Source organism: Poecilia reticulata, linkage group LG2 (assembly GCF_000633615.1).
Source record: "Poecilia reticulata strain Guanapo linkage group LG2, Guppy_female_1.0+MT, whole genome shotgun sequence".
Lineage (NCBI taxonomy): Eukaryota > Metazoa > Chordata > Actinopteri > Cyprinodontiformes > Poeciliidae > Poecilia > Poecilia reticulata.
In genome coordinates, this window is record NC_024332.1 from 23,402,314 (window position 1) to 23,421,637 (window position 19,324).

Below are 19,324 nucleotides of genomic sequence, written 5' to 3' on the forward strand. Positions count from 1 at the left end.
TTTTGATAATTGTGGCCTACAGCTAAAAAACAAAACAAACCCTAAAATGAAGTATAGAGCAATAGAAAAAAAGGGATTTTTGGATGTGTGGTGGCTTTTCCTGTTTTAAGAGATATATTTTCACATATTTGTTTAAACTGTCACCATGTTTGGACAATACGTTACAGATAATCTGTGAAGAAAAATCGAACTCCTCTCAGTACCAACTAGAAACAACCAATCAGAGCCAGGAGGTCTTAGCGCTGTCAATCACCCCACCATGAGGCGCTTCTCCCCCTTGCTTTCCATCAGTTGTAATGGTAAGTTGTTTTGCCGCCATAAGCACATTGAGCAGCGAGTACATGAAACTGATTGACAGCTCTAAGACCCGCCTCCTGGCTCTGATTGGTTGTTTCTTCAGATGGCAATAATAGCTCAGAGAGGAGATTGATCTTTTCAGATTATCTTTCTCATAACATAATGCCATGATATGGTGACAGTTTTAACAAATATAAAAAGACATGTATATATATTTTTATAAAAGTTACATGCTGCACCTGTTGTACTCATTTTCTCCTTTCACTCCATGCCATCGTTTTTTATTTTAAGCAGGTTTAAGCAGAGTCGCAAAACCTGAAACTGCTGCTGCGCAAGCTGCTGAAGATGTTGTTGCTAGGCAACCAATAAGTGAGCTAGTTGATGCCACCATACTAGCATATTGAGCCATGAGAGGTTGAGCGGCTCAAGCCTTTCCTCTGCCTACATCTCCCAGAATGCCGTTTGGTTCTGGAAATGAGTTCGGTTTAATTATTGAACATTCTGTCAGAAGTGTTATCTATTGATATTGATCACGCGTCTATCATAATATATGTATTATTTAGTTGTGCCTCAGCTCTACCTCCATCCCACAATGCACTGGTGCGGGATTACATACTAAAGTATAGAGTGCATCTCTGCATTAAAACCATTTTCTATGCCGGTTTGATTAGGAGTTTTCTTTTGCTGTAAGCCATCGTCATCAAAACAACACAAACATTTATAATATAGTATATATATTGAATCTATAAAATACATGTTTCGCTTGAGAACTGAAATTCCTAACTTAAATAAAGTTTCCGAGTTTAGCTTGTTGAGAAGCAGCTTATGGAGCGTTTTAGGACCTAAACTGTGGTTTTGTTTTTCTCTTTGGCATTGAGCCCAAAGCTACAGAGTACTTTAATTACACCATGAGAGAACCAGGCCTTGCTGCTGCAGGGAAATGAGTGGCATGTGGGTGTGCATCTGTGTGTGTGTGTGTGTGTGTGTGTTTGGGGCAGATGATTGCCTTCCTTTAGAAAATAAAATCTGGAGTGAGAATGAGCGACTTTACATTCCAGGCCCTGCTGTGCCGACTCGCACCCATCAGTTGGGGGATGTGTGTGTTTGTCCGTGCCTCTGCAGGGGGAGACATCTTAGTATTTAAAAAATAAAACCGATATCAGATGGGAGAGGGTGAGAGAGAGACAGAGGAATGCTGTCTGGTGCTGCGTGTCAGGAGCTGAAGGCATCGACTCGCCGCAGTTCTGCAGGATTTGTGTCGCTAATAATCGGTGGGCGATCCGGTGAGTGATAGACTGTTAGCGTAGACAGGAAGCCTCCCAAGCATCCCAGGCTTCCTGTCTGAGACGGACCAGCTTGCTGCTGCACCGACTGCTTTGTTCACGGCTGCATCACGCAGCAGAAACCTGCCTATAGCCCAGGATCGTCCTCGTCGATGAAGCTGAGATCCTCCATGGAGGTTTTGCTCTCTTCTCCCCGCCGCCCCCACTCCTCCATCTCCACCTCCTGCGGACCGGCAGCGGCTCTGGCCTCCTCGTGGCGTCTCTGCAGATTGCACCTCGCCGGAGTGTGAGCGTCTCGCTTCGCTGAGCTCCCAAAGTCCAGAGACACGGGCAGGGACAGGGTGGAGGGACGGACGGGCGCTGCGGTGGACGCGAAGGGGATGGACAGGGAAGGCCTCAGCCGGCGACCCCCGGGAGACGAGGAGACGGACGAGGGAGCCGAGCGGTGGGACGACAGGGGAGGGGGTGTGTCCTGAGAGGGCGGCGGGGGGAGCAGGCCTCTGCTGCCACAGCTGGTGGGCCGCGACGGGCAAGGAGAGAAAGACTGCGAGGAGGAGAGGGAGACGGAGAAGGACAGCGACAGCGAAGGGGTGCTGGAGCGCAGAGCAGGCTGGTCCTCCAGGGACGGCAGGAGGATCCCGTTGCTGGGGGACACCTGGGGGCTTTGGCACACCGGGGACCCCTGCAGAGCTTCTGCCTTCGATGACGGGAAGCTTGAGCCGGTTGCCAGGGGGCTGGCTGGGCGCTGTGCTGATGCTGATGGAGAGGAATCAGGCCTTTTTGGTGAGTGATGAGTCGGGAGAAGGCATCGCTGCAAACCCTCGCCCTCCGGGTCGCCGCTGTCCAACAGGGAGTCGGCGTCTTCTCTCTGGGGGGAACGCGACGCTGCTGCGGGCGCCACCGCCGGCGCCACCGCCGGGAACCAGGGGCTGGACAGCAGCTGGTTGGCACTGCCCTGAGGCGGGGCCAGGTTTGGCACTGCGCTCATCAGGATTGGCTGCGGGGCCGCCTGGAGGAGGGGCTTCAGCAGGCACGCCATTTCCCGCAGCTCCTGGCTGAGGTTGGACACTTGTTTAGACAGAGAGTTCATCTGGGAGAGGAGGAGACAGAGACGCAACCAGACGGTCACATCATCACGATGCTGCATCACATCACTTCATTAAAGAACTCTGTCAGTCCTGTTACCCGGTACCGATTCCAGCCTAAGACCCAGAACCTCACCTGAACGTTGACGTAGAATTGTTTGCCTGACGACGGATAAAAGGAGCTACGATAAAATCACTTTAAGCTTTTCAGACAATTATCAGTTTAATCAATCAGTCAAAAAAATCATGTCAAAAGCAAGTTTTAGCAACAGTCTAAAGTTCTTTATGTCATAAAAACACAAAAAATAAGAAATCATAAAGACATCACACAGTCACCAAATGAGAAACCAGCAACAAAACCAATACATTTGATCCAAATCATCAATACATATCAAATATGTTGGTCGATATTCCAGTGATTATGGGTCATCAGGTTTTCCTTACCAGGGTTTTCAGCCTGGATTAAAGGAACTCAGTGGTTTTTGTGGAAGTTTGTTCCAGATCAAACATTAAAAACATCCACCTGCATTGTTCACATTACATGCATCAGCATCCGCTACCTGTCAGGAGTCATCATGGGTGGCTATGAAATGCACCAGTTTACAAATGATGACATTTGTTGTGAATTATTACAATATGAGTAAACTAAACTGAATATGACCCGAGTCGGCGTTAATTTTATAGGATGGGATGAAAATTACAATCCTGGGCTAAAAATCTCAGTCGGCAGGAAAAATGCGACAGTCATGATGCGTCAGGTCAGAACTTACCTCCTCTGTCAGCTTCGTCACGCTCTGCTTGATCTCAGAGTGCTCACGCATCCCTGCAGACAGCGGGAATATTCAAGGCTTCCATATTAAGCTCCCAGGAAAGGAAGAGAACACACTCCATAGATGGGGTAAGTGTGTGTGTGTGTGTGTTTTACCTGCGTACGGGTAAGGTGGAGCTGCATGTGACAGGCTGGGACTGAACTCAAACTTCTGTGAGGAGGTGGAAATGCTCTCCGTTTCGATGCCGTCCACGAATCTTTGCAGGACAGAAAGGGTTAAAGGTCAGAAGCATGACGAAGGCATGACGGCGCGGCGGCCACTGCAGATAGGAGGAGTACACTTCCACCAAAAGACTCAAAAGAAACTTTGAGATGAATCTCTGAAATTTTCCAGAAAAAAAAAAAAGAACAAAAAAAACAACTTGGAAATGTCTGAGATTTTCTGAAGTCGAACATTTTTGACTTTTAAAACTTTCCAGAGTGTCAAAAGTTGAAGATTTTTTACATTTCAAATTCTTTCTTGAAATTTTCTTAGATTGTCAAATTTGGAGGGTTTTTTCTTGCTAATTTTTGACTTTTGAAGCTCAGAAATTCCCTTGTTCTTTCAAGAAATTTCTTTGATGAGTCTCAGAACATCTGCTTTTTTGCAGAAATGTGCATGCATCTTTTTCCGTTCTCTCCATCGGCCTCGGTACGTGGTCAGAACGTCAATCCGGTCTGAACGGACAGCAATCACTGCGCCGCCTCTCCCCGTCTTCTGCTCGGGTCTCACACATCCATGCAAACCATTCAGCTGCAGTAGGAAACCCTGCACACAGCAGCAGGTCCCATATGACCCACCAGCTATGTAATCTACCGGTTGCCATGGCACCCAGACACCGATTGCAGCAGAGTCCACTGCAGTTTCTTTCTGTGGCTCAGAGGTTGTGTCATTACCCGTTTTATGATTACAGTGTGCACCTACAGAGAGAGCGCGTGTGTGTGTGTGCGTGTGCATGCATGTGTTTAGGTGTGTGTGTGTGTTACCTGGGGCTGAGCTCGGGTGGAGCGCTGCAGAAGCTAACCACTGGTATCTGCAGGGTGGAGGGCCGTGAGTGCTCGGTGGGGGCCCTGAAGGGCCGCGGAGCCAGGAGGGGGGAGCGCAGCGGGGAGCTGAGGCCCCTGCTGAGATGCAGCGGCGAGCGGGGAGCCCGGGACACGGAGCTCTGCTCCTCGTCGCCCTCCTCGTCCTCACGGATGGACGGCAGCTTCTTCACCAGGCCGCCGTTGCTCTCCCAGTCCTTCTGACACATAGCAGGGTCAGAGGTCAGAACTCGCCTCCCAACATAATCGGCAGTAACAAAAACTCTTTGAGGAATTTTGAATGAATGTGAGCGTTGAACTTCCCTTGGGGATCAATAAAGTATATTTAGAATTTGAATTTTGAACCATCAGACTGAGCTGAGCTGAAGGAGAACAGACTGCAGTGTCTCAGCTTCACCAGTAGGTGTCGGGCAAACACAAGAGTTTGTCTGTGATGATTTGTTTAAGCCGCTGTTGCAAATAAAAACTCCAAATTTGTTCACTGCAGAAACACAAACTCTTTCCAAGTGTTTTTGGTTTCCTGCAAATATCTTACAACACTTGAAATAAGACGAAACATAAGAAACTTTTCTACAAGAAATACGAGTCAATAATTTCTGAATATTGATGAAAAACTACTAGTTCCATTGGCACATAAATTCACTTTTAATTATGTTTTTCCCAAGTGATAAGTGAAATAATCTGCCAGTGGAAAGAAGTGCTTTTCATCAATATTGAGGGATTATTGTCTTAAAACAAGCTCCCATGTCTTGCTGAAGAGTTACGTGTAAGTTAGTTTGGTGTGATAAGACATTTTTAGTGGAAACTAAACAAATCTAGTTGGTGTGATTTTGTGTTTTTGTAGTGAACAAGCTGGACAAAGTGTGCACTCCGTTCCTATTTTCCCTTTATTTCTTTTTTTAAAAAAAGGTTTTTACTTTTATCAGCTCTGTTGTTTTGGCCGTCGTTCAGGTTCGACAGTGTTCGGTTCAGTTGTAGACAAAACGCTTGTTCAAAGTCTACAATAAACAGAAATAAAAAAAAATGCAATTTAAATTCTGTTCGCTGACGTTCAGCGCAGTGTCAGGTTACACTTGTAGATGGATGGGTGAAGCGTGAGGAGTGTTTTGCTGAGCTGCCCTGGAACCCATGTGGTTCTATCGATCACAGTGGGATGACGAAGTGGGTGGGAGGCTCGGTCTCTGCCTCAGGCCATTAAAACTATCTCTGTGTCAGGTAGAGGAGTGATGGCAGACTGGATGGATGGATGGATGATGAAGTGCTGTCCAGATGTCTAAAGTCGTCCAGCTGTAGTTCCTTTATGCCCGGAGATTTCACCCAACTGAATATTCTACATTAGGATCCACTGTAGGTCTTCGAAATTGTTCTTATTGGGATTGTTTTACCTGAATGCTGCACTGTAAAAAAACAAAATCTCCCCCAGTATTTCTGTCTAGTTCCTAGTGCAAAAGCACATGAAATAAGACAAAAACTAACTTACAAGAAATGTTTTAGTAATGTAGAGTACGGAGCCCCGTACGGGGATTTTCTCTTTTGCGTTCCCTCGCATTAATGCATTAATCAGTTTGTGCGGTATAATTGAATACTGTAGGCCTTTCTTCCAGTGGCCATTGTACTTTCTGCTATTACATAAGGCTTTCGTGAGGTTTGTCCATGTATGATATCTTGTGATATATCTGAAGTTTTATATGTCTTCCTTTAGGACAGAAATGCATCACAAACCGATGATATAAACAGAAACTTTCCATTGGAAAGAGGAAAAAAAAATCCATCCAAACTACTTGGACTATTTGTGAGTTATTGTCGTGGGGTAATAAAGTCATCTGACAGGTTTGATTGTGTCTCTATTGCTTTGGTCTGAATGGTTGTTGGTTTTCATGCGCAGTTCCATCTCAACCACATACGGACAGACATGAACATGCAGTTGATGAATCGATTTTCAATCAGGTTTTTTGTACCAAGGAGTTAATAATTAACACGTTTTCACAGAGCCTCTTTAAATGTGCATGTATTTGAAATGTTAAAGTGACATTTGTGACTGTGTACAAAATAGACCAGCAAATACTGCAGTAAGCGTATTGCGAGGAAACGCAAAAAAAAAAAAAAAAAAAAAAAAAAAAAAACCCCACCATGTCCCCTATGGGCCTCCGTAATAGAGAAGTGGGGCTTTAAGTAAATCATTCCTTAATGTTGATTTTAAAGAGTATCAGTTCCACTGGCAGATTTTTCACTTAAAACTTTAAGTGAAAAAAAAAAACTGCCTGTAAGCCAATACTCTCTTATTTCAAGTGTACTAAGATATTTGCATTGAAAATGAGACAAAACACTCGATAATATTTGGTGATTTTGAAGCCCGAGCACATGGTTTCATTTGGTCTGGAGATTCAGCTGCTGAGGATGTTCGCTTCAAACGACTCTCTGCTTCGTTTGAGTTCATTCCTCTTGTCACTCTTTAACAAGCTTGTTTGCTTTGAATGCGAAAGTCTAATTAGTAAAGGAAAACTAATTTCCTTTTTCATTATATCAAAATTTTCTTTAGAAACCTCTCCCACCCCCCAAAACAAACTGCAGATTAAACTTTTAAACTTTTCTTGCTCTTCTTGAAACGTCGCTTTGCATAAATCAAAGAGACAATGGAGAATCTGTGTGTAGACAGAAAAATGCACTTTAGAAACGTCATCCTGATGCGTTTAGATGATACACAGTTGCTCAAAAATGCACCGGTAGGAAAAAGAACTGCAGTATTCTAGGTTGTTCACATCACAAAGAGAGTTAAGAAATATTTTAAGAGCCGCATCCCACAATGCTCTTTAGATTTCGTCTGAGGGAAAAAGTCATGAAGAAACTCGGTAAACGGTTTAAACACAGAAACATACTTTTGTACTTTCTGAAAATCTAATTATTTGATCCCACTGAGGCTCTGCTGCAGGTTAGAAAGTTCATTTCTTTCCTTAATAAAAGTTTAAACCTTTATAATGAAAACTATAAATGTAAACATGTCGAGACTCGATTACCATGTCTGCACTGCAAAAACCACTGAATATTACTGAATATTTATGGTCTGGTTTGAAATAACACTTGAACTGCGACAAAAACTAACAGAGAAAAAATGTCGTGCTATAAATGAAATAATCTTCCAGTGGAACTAATATATTCTCATCAATATTAAACAATTATTGTCTTAATACAAGAACAAGCTCCTGTATCTTGCTGAAAAGTTACTTGTAAGTTAGTTTTGTCGTATTTCGAGCGTACTAAGGAATTTGCTCTAGAAATTAAGACAGAAACGTCTTGGTAAGGTTTTGAGTGTTTTGCAGTGTCCAGGTGGAACATCTGCTCAGGCGAACCAGAACCTGGACTGTACCAGACTAGAGGAGCTTCAGGGATTCGATGATCTCGGTTCTCCTCCAGATAGAAACGCAGCTCCTGCTCTAAAATTCAACTATTTGAGGCCATTTCATTGTTTCCATGGCTGTGTGATCAGACCAGCGCCATGAAGCAGCAGCCTGTACTCATAAAACGTTTCAGGCCGGTCGCTCCGAGGCGCTTTAATCCGGCTGACGTCCTCCTGTTGGTCAGCGCAGAGCAGAAAGAGAGCGTCCATGTGGTCCAGGCTTTTCTCAGGGTTCACCTTCCTCTGACCAAGGCAGAGGAAGGTGAAAGTCTGCAGTCAGGCTGAGAGGAACACAAAGGATGAAGAAATCCTCTTAAAGGGACAGTATTGTGTAAAGATTGACGTTTTTGAGCTTTATGAAACAACCTCTAACCGCAGTAAAGCTCTTAAAGTTTTGTGTTTGATTTCAAAGCTGCTTTACAAAACTACATGTTGCTGCCATGATGTTAACAAGAGAAGCAAAGCTTCCAAATACAAAACATCTTAGTTCATTTATTTTTTATTTGACACACTGAATGACTCCTGCAGAGTCCAACATAACATAGAACTATAATTTAGTTTTTGTGTGTGTGTAACAATTTCTCTAACAATTGCACGTTGTGACTTTGGGGGTGAGTTTGCTGGACGTCCATTCAGGGAAAAATCAGTGGCTAAAAAATGCTTTTCACTCCTGAGTAACCTTGGTCTCTGTGACCTAACTTTGTTTGTAAATGACCTTTGAGCCCTTCCCAGACAGCTGAAGTTGCTTTTTTAAGGTCACTGTGGTGTGTCCTGCAGAGAGACGGCGCGTTCATGTCCGTTAGGACTAAACTGGAGCATTTAAATCAAAATCTGCCCCAAAAAACGTGAACGCAACACAGAGTGATTGTCTTTCCCAAGTGTTATGGTTTCCTTCTGTTGCCATGGTAACTAAGAGCACATTCACTCATTGACTTGCTCTACATAACACCTCGGTGCACCCAGATCCACGTTTGCTTGTAGTAAAACATCCATCCATCCATCCATCCATCCATCCATCCATCCATCCATCCATCCATCCATCCATCCATCCATCCATTTTCTTTACACCCTTGTCCCTCAGTGGGTTCGGGAGGGTTCCTGCTTCCTCTCCGGCAAACATTCTGGGCGAGAGGCGGGTTCACCCTGGACAGGTCACCAGTCTGTCGCAGGGCAACACAGAGACACACAAGACACACAACCATGCAAACACACACACCTAATTTGGAGAGGCCAATTAACCTAACAGTCATGTTTTTCGACTGTGGGAGGAAACCGGAGAACCCGGAGAGAACCCACGCATGCACAGGGAGAACATGCAAACTCCATGCAGGAAGACCGGGACCGGGAATCGAACCCAGAACCTTCTTGCTGCAAGGCAACAGCTCTACCAACTGCACCACTGTGCAGCCCCTTGTGGTAAAACTTGTTGCAGCAAAAAATAAAAATAACAAAGGCGGACACGGATCCCGTTTTTATCGCTGAGAACAAAATGAAATCTTTGATCAGATTTCTTCAATCGAACCCAAACTAATAAGCAAAAAGGAATTAAGCCTTTTATTTAAAGTTTTGGATCTGCGATCTCGTTCCAACGAAAACATCTGATTATTGGTTTCATTTAGATGCTCAGTTAATTGTTGAGTAAGTAGACAAAAAAAAAAATCACACAGTACTTTTGAGCTAATGATTTTAGCCCACATGACCAAAACTTACAAATAACAATATTTACAGTGTTTTAAACGTCGATGCTGCTTTACAGAAAAGGTTCAGACAGAAAACATGTGAGAAAATAATAAACAGCTTGAATAAAGACGAATGAAGAGGTTTTCCTGGGAGCAGTCTGTGTGTTTGGACTGAATTTTGAAACTATTAGGCTTTATGGTTCCACTACGTAGAACATCTCATCATTTCAATGTTTTGTTTCTCTTGTCTGCATCAATCAGTCGGCCAAAGACCAGAACCAGACCATTTTCTCCCGATTGCCTCTCGTGTTTCTCTTGTTTTTCTTGTCTGAGCTCATATTGTATTAGCTTATGCAGTTGAGTCAAATGACATAATTGCTTGTTTTGTTGCAGTTTTGGTCGTTTTGAATTATTGCTTCTCTTGTAAATGAGATCTTGGATCTCAATGAGGCAACCTGAATGAATAAAAGCAAAAAACAAACAACAAAAAATTGTCAATCAACAAATCAAGCAGTGCATAAATAGTGTTCTTAATTTTCACATGAACAAAGTGCCTTATGGGACGTTTATTGAGTTGATGAACATCAGAAACATCTCATCCATAATGACAATAAGCTTAGAATTCCTTCATTTAGCAGATCTGCTCGTCAACAGGCCAAACCAACAGGCTCTCACCCTGATCTCAGCCAGACCTTCATCACATCGTCTCGTTTTATCGGCTGCATGATGAGACTCTGGCGGCCAACGCCCCTCTGATCCCCAAACTGCTCCCCCTCCATCATCTCTCCTTCCCCCAATCAACTCGCACTCCTTCCACGCCGTCCCTGCCGGCTCAGCATTCTATCGTTTCTTTTTTCCTCCTCCTCCTCCTCTTCCTACTCCTCTGTGGCAGCTGGGTTTATTTTTAGCTCCCTGTTTCTAATCTTAGCTCGCAGCTCCGCGGGAAACCAAGGAGCTCTGTGTGATGCGTGGGTGTGATAAGTGTACAGTTCCCCATGTGTGTGTGTGTGTGTGTGAGGGTTTGTGTACGGAGCTCTTTTTTTTTTTCTTCAGAGATCTAACCGCATGTGTGGAGATAAATGAAAACTCTGCACACATTTCTTGTGTGCAGGAAGGGAAAAAAAACGTGATTTTGTTCATGTTTCTGTGTGTGAGTGCTGGCAGATCTCACTCTCCCTGTCATGTTCATCAATCAGAGACTGAAAAAAAAGCCCAGGAGGAGAGAAGCCGAAGTGAGATCATGTGAGCTGGTGGACGGCTGGTGATTTCACAGTGAGATCGGATGGAGAGGCTGTTACCAAGAGCTCGACGAGCGTCGACTGCAAATCATCTGACTGTGTGTTGCGGCCACGTGGAGGAAAAAGGAAGAGGACGATTCTGCCACCGAAATCTCTGAAATTATGAGGCTTATCTCAGAAAGTTTCTAGAAAACACAAGAAAATGTCAGCGCTTGATACGTCAAAACGTTTCTAGAAAGAACTCAGAGACTTTGAAGGTAATATCAGTAATCGTCTAGAAAAACGTAGAAATTTATGAGGTTGAAAAGTTGAAGAGTTTTGGCTTTTGTATCTCATTTTCTTGTTTGTTTTTTTTTCTAGAAAATTCTTGAGATCAACCTCAATATTTAGGTTTATTTTTCTAACAAATTTTCAACATTTCAAACTCATACATTCCCAAGTTTTGTTTTTTTTCTGGGTTCAATCTCAATTTTTTCTTATTTTTTTGTGGAATTCTCCCTTTTTCTCCACGTTTAACAGCTTTAATTCATATTTCATAATGCGTTATATTTTTGGATCAGCCTCTACACCTGTCGGCATGCCTGACATGTCTGCAGGATTCCCTCAGGTAATCAATAGCAGTTGTTTTTGTTTTTTTTCCACATGCATATGACAGACATCTGCAGCCTCGAGCCCAGATACATGTGCAGCAGATTGCACATATGCTGGCGACGTTTTCTCTGCAGACAAACCAACCACTGCAGTGCAGAGAAAAGAAAACGAGATCGCTCACGTTCTTCCTCCTTCCTCCTCTTCAACTTCTCCCTGACTGGCTGCTCTATTTTTAGCGAGCAGGATCCAATCTTAGCAGCAGCTGAGGAGGGAGCGCCAGTCAGGGAGAACCCGTGCTTCCCCCCCTCCTCTATTTTTAGCTGCAGGAGAGCTTCAAACGGCAGCACTCATCTATTCTGGTCTGTGTGTTTTTCTCCCTCTGCAGCAGCAGCGCTGGAGGATCCAGTGTGTGTGTTGAGTGTGTGTGTGTGTGTTTGATGGCATGGACTTTAAATGGAGGCACGTGTCAAACCGCGTTACGAGGGCCAGACACGGCTCTTATCCATCCTCCACATTACGACGGATATGTTTAAACAGAAACACAAGTTTTCATTCCTCTGATTCATCCGAGTCGATTCCTACGTTCCGACATTAGTTATATTTCATTTGTTTGGTAGAGACAACAAGAAGTAATTAGCATTTTGAAAAATGTCTATTTTTCATCTTGTGTCCCTGAGTAAACGAGTGATCTGTTATACAAGCAAGGTGACTTAGCTACACACATGTCATAAATACGAGCAGTAAATACAGGAAAAGGAAACTACAACACAATTATTATAAATAGTGGTCAAGCAGTCCTAAAAGGCTGCAAATGATATACATTCATAAGTAAACCTCCTGAACTGTTTTCATATTTTATCACAATCCCACCACGAACATGAACGTGTTTCGAACTGATCAAGCATTTTCTGTCTAGTTTCTAGTGCAAATACACTTGAAATAAGACAAAACAATATTGATTAGTAGTAGTTCTATTATTTTACTCATAAGATATTTTACCCAAGTTATGAGTGAAATAATAACTAGTACTTTTTTTCAAAAATTCATCATTAAGGAATTGGAGACTTCAAACAAGCTTCTGCATCTTGCTGACAAGTTTCTTGTGAGTTTGATTTTGTCTTATTTCAAGTGTGATAAGATCTTTACACAGGAAACTAGACAGAAACACTTGGTGAGGTTTTGTGTTTTTACAGTGCAGCAATCAGGGAAAACGATCCCAAGAAGAACAAGTTGGGATTTTCAACACCTACAGTGGATGATAATGTGAAAAGATTCACGCGGGTGAAATCTCTGGACATAAAGGTCAAAGGTCATGAACTACCATTGGATGACCTTAGACATCTGAACAGAACTTCATAATAATGATAAATAAATGAATGAATCAATCTTCAGGCCAATACTTGACAATACTTTGTGTTTTTTCAGTGTAGGTGATTGTTGCAAACATCTATAATTCATTTAAATCAGACTTCTGGTTTTAAGATCTGTTCAACAATCCCCTGAACTGTTTGTTTGTAACTGGGATCCATGGCAACAAAACAAGTCAGAGTCTGGGTTGTTCAGATTCGGTTGGACTGAACATCCGCTTCCACACACACACAAAACATCAGCCTGGATAAAGAACTGTGGGTGTAAGCGGGTGTGTGTTAGCTCCTCTGTTAGCTCAGTGGTCTCTGTGGGTGGGTTGTACTCACGTCGGCGCCGTGGCCCTCCCGCAGGTTGTAGGTGAGGTCGTGCTGGATCTCGCTGACGAACTTCTGCGCGTACTCCGGGTAGAGGCGGAGCACCTCGCGCAGGCCCTTCAGGCTGATGTACTGCAGGTCGCAGTAGGTCAGCGCTTTGACGTTGGCGTTCGTCTTGATCACCTGCTCCTTCGTCAGAGAATCCGAACCAATCAGGTCTCCTTTGCCTGATGGAATGAGTTCAGAACAAGAGCGGGATGTAAAACTGGTTTCACTTTGAAGGGTCTGTTTGCTTCAGAGCCGTTGCTGCTGTTTGGGGTTCATATGTTCCATGTTTGACCCTTTGTCTACGTTTCTAGAAGCTTTATATTCATTGGTTCACTGCAGACGAACTCATTTCACGTTCTGTTAGACTCACTCAACGAAGGAAGAAAGTTCTGCCAAATGTGGCTGATTTTGGAGTCAATTCCATGAAAGTGGAGTTTTGTTCCTATATGAGCCATAAATACAACCATCAGTGTAAATAATGGCTGAGGCAGTGTAGAATGGTTATTTTATTTATTTATTTTTTTATTTTTTTATGTGAATCAGCTTTATTGATCCACATACAAGGAATTTCACCTCAGTTTTCAAGCACTCAGCTCATGCAGACATCAGGTTCAAGACAAAAACACAAAATCTTACCAAGTATTTCTGGTCTAATTTGAAATAAGACAAAACTAACTTACAAGTGACTTTTCAGCAAGATATAGGAGCTTGTTTTAAGTAAATAACTCTTGAATATTGAATAATTAAGCCTCAGATTATTTCACTTAAAACATTGGAAAAATGTTTTGTTGTAAGTAAAATAATAAAATAATCTACAAGTGGAACTAGTACTTTTTTTAACCATCATATTAAGAAATTATTTACTTAAAACAAGCTCCTGCATCTTTGCTGAATAATTACCTGTGAGTTAGTTTTATTTCAAGCTTACTAAGACGTTAAACCCAAACTACTCGGTAAGAGTTTGCATTTTTACAGTGTGCAGTTTGAATTTTAGTTGTTTTTTTAATCTTACCAAACTTTAAAGCTCTTTGGTGAAACAATAAACCTGCAAAGAATAACAGTAACTTTTTTCTACTGACTCCACGGCTGCTGAACTTTATTTGTGATGGATAATTTACATGCATTTTGTTCACATAAGAGGCATTAGAGATGTTTGCAGACTGGCTACTATGAGGCCAAGCAGCTGTGATGCAGCATCCTGGGAGGGCCGTGACGGCCCCGGGGCTCAGAGTCGTCCCAGCGCCGCAGCTCACCACTTGGGTCCGTCTCTCAAGGTCACCGCACCAAAATTTTTATTTTTTTCAATTTTTTTTGAAGCAGAGGGAAATTCTTCAGCGCACAACTTTATGTATCAGACAACATCATTTGGTTTGATCTGCTGTTAAAATAATAACTCTATAAACGTAAAGACACTTTCGTCTCTGAGCAGAGAGGGAAAAAAAAAGATTTTAGTCAACAGATCTGCTTCTGTTTTCTGGGGTCTCGCTGCAACGGGATCAATGCAAAACATTTTCAGAACTAATCCAGTTAATATTCCTTTTCAGCTCGGCCTTCGCTGTAAATTCAAAAATGTGTAAAAAAAACAAACAAAAACAAAGCAAAAGAAAACAGGAGGAATTACAGTGTTATTCACGGACAGCAAATAGCAGTGCTGCTGCTCAGACCTTCGTTTCTTCATTCCTGCCTTTTTGAAAAAAAAATTCATCAATGGTTCATAGCCACAGTTTTCAGATGGATTATTCATGATCAACAGAGTGATGTCAAAAAACACAAAGAAAAAAAAATTACCAGAAATGTATCGCCGTCTATAAGGGGAACCTGTAATTTGGACGCCTTTTGAAACAGACAAAGGCCTCCGCAGTTTTGGGATAAAGAAGAAAATCTGACAAAAGACTCATGGGGGCTGAGAAAAAAAGAGAGAGAGAAAAATGGGGGGAAAAAAGGAAGAAAAATGAGCTGAGAGGAAACAGAAATGATGGAAGGAGGCGGGGAAGGGACTGCAGAGGGGTGGAGGAGTGCGGAGGTGGACAGAAAGGAGGGTAAAGGAGAGGAGGGGTGTGTGTGTGTGTGTGTGTGTCTGCACACTAACACCAGTAAACCAAAGAGAGGAGGGGATCAGGAAGTGGAGCATCTCTGAACTCCTCCACATCCTCCTGCTGCCATCGCCCCCCCACCCACCACTGCTCTTAACATGGAGGAGGAAATGGGCTCTTCATAATCTCCGTCTGCCTCGCTGTCTTTTTCACATTTCTGCTCCTCCACTGCCCCCCCAACCCCCGCCCCCACCACCTCTATTGTTGTCTTTTCAGGGAGATGATGGGTGGCGGTGGCGACAGAAAGCTTTGCTCTTAATAAAGATGAAACGTTACTAGGAAGTGACATTTCAGTGCGTCTGTCTGGTTTTGGGAAGTGTAGGTGAGAGCGAAGAAGGTGGGGAGCAAATGCCTTTCAAAGAAGTTAATTTTGTCAGTGTTAGTGACTCTTAGTCCTCGTGAACATTACCACTGTCAGGTTTGTTCTTTCTTTTTTATGCTTCTACTTTTGCTCTTTTCAAGTGCAATTTCTAATCCAATTTTTCACACCTACTGCTGTTAAATTGCATATAATGCAGACCAGCTGCAGGGAGATGTTCATACTGCGGGACAGTAATACTCCCAGATTCAGGCCCACGCAGGCACGTCTACGACTATTAGAGCTATTGTAGGTAGTAAGAAATGAAAGGAAGAGGACATTTCTTCTGCCATATAAACGCTGAAAAAAGAAGGAAATTCAATAGCTTGAAAAGTCAGAAATTTGATAGAAATAACTTCTGGGTATGAAAATCTGAAAGTTTCAACTTTCTGACTTTTTTCTGGCAAATTTTGGATTTTTCATACTCAAAAATTTTGAATGTTTGAAACGCAGAAATTTCTATTTTTTTTCTTTAACATTTCTGCAATTTATCTTACATTTTTAGAGTTTTTTTCTGGCAATTTTGTTTTACTTTTCAAACTCCAAAATTAAAAAAATAAAATAAAATTCGGAAAAAAAAAATCCTGGGATTCATCTAAACATTTATGAGCTTTTTCAGGTAAATGTTTGACTTTTTAGGACTTAAGTTTTTTTTCCCCCAGAAATTCACCAGGATTAATCTCAAATTTCTAAGTTTTTTCTAGCAGACTTTTGATTTTTGAAATTCAAAAATTTGAATTTGAAATGTCTGAGTTGGAAAAGTAAAAAATCTGCTAGAAAACACTTAGATATTCGAGATTTTCTAAAAAGAAAATAAAACATGGAAATTTGAGAAATTTGGAATTTCCAAGTGTTTTCTAGGAGATATCTGGGATTTATCATTAAACATTAGATTTTTTTTCTCTTGCAAATCTTTGACCAAAATTTACTTGTTTTTTCTAAAACTGTTTTTTTTTTTTTTAGATTTTTGGAAGAAATGTACTCCTTTGTTTCTATCTACAACGGCCTTACCTCGCCTTTTCTAATATATATCCAAAAGATGTAATGCATCTTAGCTAGCAGGGGGTGTAAGAGAATAAAAGGTCAGTTTTCATTGGTGTCACACGCAGTTAATTCAGCTTGAAGTAATGCACAGCGTCATACTTGTTGTGATTTAGTGTGATGGTCAAAGTAAAGGTTAATTTAGGCACAAATTGACAGGCTGCTGGAGGTGTTGCATCACAAGCCCTGCTCCTTCATCATGGCTTTAATTCAATATTTAATGTAATATCAGCCCAGGTGTTGATTGGATCACCGCTTATGGAAGCTATTCTGGCTTCAAACAGCTACAGCTGACATAAAACTRTTCAGCCTTCACCTGAAAATCAGCTTCATTACCAAAAACATACAAACAGGAAATATCATTAAACAACTAACTGATCAAATTAAAAAAAAAAAAACCCGGATACATTGAGTGCTTCTGCTGTCGCGTTCTTATTCAACCCCCCCAGCAGCTTCTAGCTGGTTGCTCAAACATGGGTCATGTGGCAGAGGGAGCAGAGACGCCCCAGAGCTCGACCTGCCACACTTAAATGTAGCACCATGTTCTTTTCAGCTTCACTATTCTACCTCTGACCTGCAGCTCTAGAAAGGATGCCGGGGTCAGGAGTTGTGTACATTTTCAGTTTCAGCGTCCAGTAACAGCCTTCTAGTGGAAACTAAAATGCTAGGCGGTTGCTGCTACCAAGTCTTGTTGCAGGTGTGGCAGACAGTCGAGGGGATTTTCTGCTTTAACTCACGTTACAGCATATAAAAAAAATGAAAAGCACCAACATGGCCAGAGATAGTTGGTGTGCGCTTCCAGATTTTAATTGGTTCATTTCACTGACTAAATGATGACTTAGGTTTTCTCTCTTTCATAGACCATAACCAACTAGCAGGAAAAATGATCACCTCTAACTGCTGGATATGTGTCCCTGATGACTTACTGATATTTAACAGCACAAATAAAAATGTTCGACCACATGTAAAGTCGCTTGAGTCGTGGCGCTGAAACATTCAGACATGCATGACTGGAGGAAGGAGAACGCCGTCGGGTTCTGGTTACCAAGGATAGTGGATCCTTCCTGGAAGAACAGCATGTCCACCGGGCCGAGAAGGCCAATGGACTCCTGGGCTCTGCTGTTCTCTCATAATAATGATGCTGTTTCAATAATGCAACATATATTTATTATTAACAGCTGCACCGCAGCACACACTGCCTGTTGATGCGCGTGTGTCATTATCCAGATCAAATACAGGATGAGGGGCCTGGTGTTTCAAGGAAAATCTCATTCACTTTATAATTACACACACACACACACACACACACACACACACACACACACACACGCACGCACGCACGCACGCACGCACACACATGCATACATGCATACACACACCTAATCGAGTTTTCATGTCTTATGGGGACTTTACATTGACTTCCATTCATTTTCTACAGCCTAACCTTCATCCTACCACTAATCATCACCCATAACCCAAAAACAGCATTTCCCCTTATGGGGACCAGAAACAGGTCCCCACAAGTATCTAAAAACCTGGTCACACACCACACACACACACAGAAATACAAGCCCTCATCATTAATCCAATCCATGTTGACCTTTGTATAAACATGTACATCTGCTCCTGCCATGAATGCATAAGAAGGCCTTTCAGCTCCTCCCTGATCTGCTGTTTCTGTTTGCTCCTCATCCACACGGCGCTGGCTGAGGGAAGCTGCTTCCTGGATTAGCCTTACAAAGGTTTTGAGTCACATCCCAACTAAATTAGATTTCCACCTGTGAGAGCAAAAGAAATGATTGTTTTGGCAGCAATAGTTCGTCTCAACGTACCGCCTCCAACTGGATTATTTTCAGTGAGACAATATTACTCTTGATTTTACATTCAACACCAAATGTTGGCTAAAGGTGAGTTTTTTTCAAATAATTAAGTAGAGATGCAGTAGTTACAGATTTCTGATCTCCAGTTTTTATGAAGCTCTGACCTGCTCAGATTGATTTTAGCCACTTCTAGCTTCTATTATATCTCTATTATAATTAAAAGTTTTCAACATATTGTTCTCCTAAAGAAGTCTTACACTTGTTCTGCCTCCATAATCTTCATTTTCAGACATCTTACTGACAGCGAACTGGCTAACTTGGAAGATTTTTCTCATAATAAAAACAGAATTTAATCAGGTGTAAATGAAATTAAAAGCTAGAGGAACATTTCCATTCGTAAAGCACTGTTTTAAATTGAATATTAAACATGAACCAGAATTTTGGCCCTTTTCTCAGCAGGTTTCACTTTGGTTAATTCTTTGCATCAAAGTTCATGATAAGAGGAATGATGCTGTATGGTTGGTTATTACACACAGCATGATTAAAAGAAACGTGCAGGGTCAATAAAAGAAAGAAAAATGTACAAGATATGGATGCATACTCAGTTGAAACCAGAAGTTCACATACAAAATGACCACTGTCACCAGAAATGGAAATAATTATTAGAGATGTATAAATTGGATTCAGCACTGATATATCATACGTGATGCATCGGTACAAACCGGTACAGCATGTTAAACTGTGGTCTGTTTCTAAACTTGTCTTTGTTTTTCAATCACTGCTATGTATTTAATTATTATTTGCTTGTTTATTGTTTTATTTTACGTCTAATCATGCAAAGAAGGTTGAATTTTCCTCTTGAA

The 19,324-nt window shown here is 42.1% G+C and overlaps 1 protein-coding gene across 2 annotated transcripts in view; it reads right to left on the reverse strand.

Annotated features, from left to right (window-relative positions):
- Positions 1 to 586: 586 nt before the first annotated feature.
- kcnh3 (potassium voltage-gated channel, subfamily H (eag-related), member 3) overlaps positions 587 to 19,324 on the reverse strand; it is a 182,032-nt gene continuing 163,294 nt past the window's right edge. The window contains exons 11-15 of one of the 2 annotated variants that reach the window (XM_017302023.1): positions 13,114 to 13,328; positions 4,461 to 4,714; positions 3,591 to 3,691; positions 3,436 to 3,488; positions 587 to 2,670 (exon numbers count right to left, since the gene is read on the reverse strand). In XM_017302023.1, the coding sequence (XP_017157512.1) occupies positions 1,708 to 2,670; positions 3,436 to 3,488; positions 3,591 to 3,691; positions 4,461 to 4,714; positions 13,114 to 13,328 (1,586 nt within the window). In that variant the 3' untranslated portion in view covers positions 587 to 1,707. Of the gene's footprint in view, positions 2,671 to 3,435; positions 3,489 to 3,590; positions 3,692 to 4,460; positions 4,718 to 13,113; positions 13,329 to 19,324 lie in introns of both variants that reach the window. The other variant, XM_008437609.2, reaches the window with a different exon arrangement.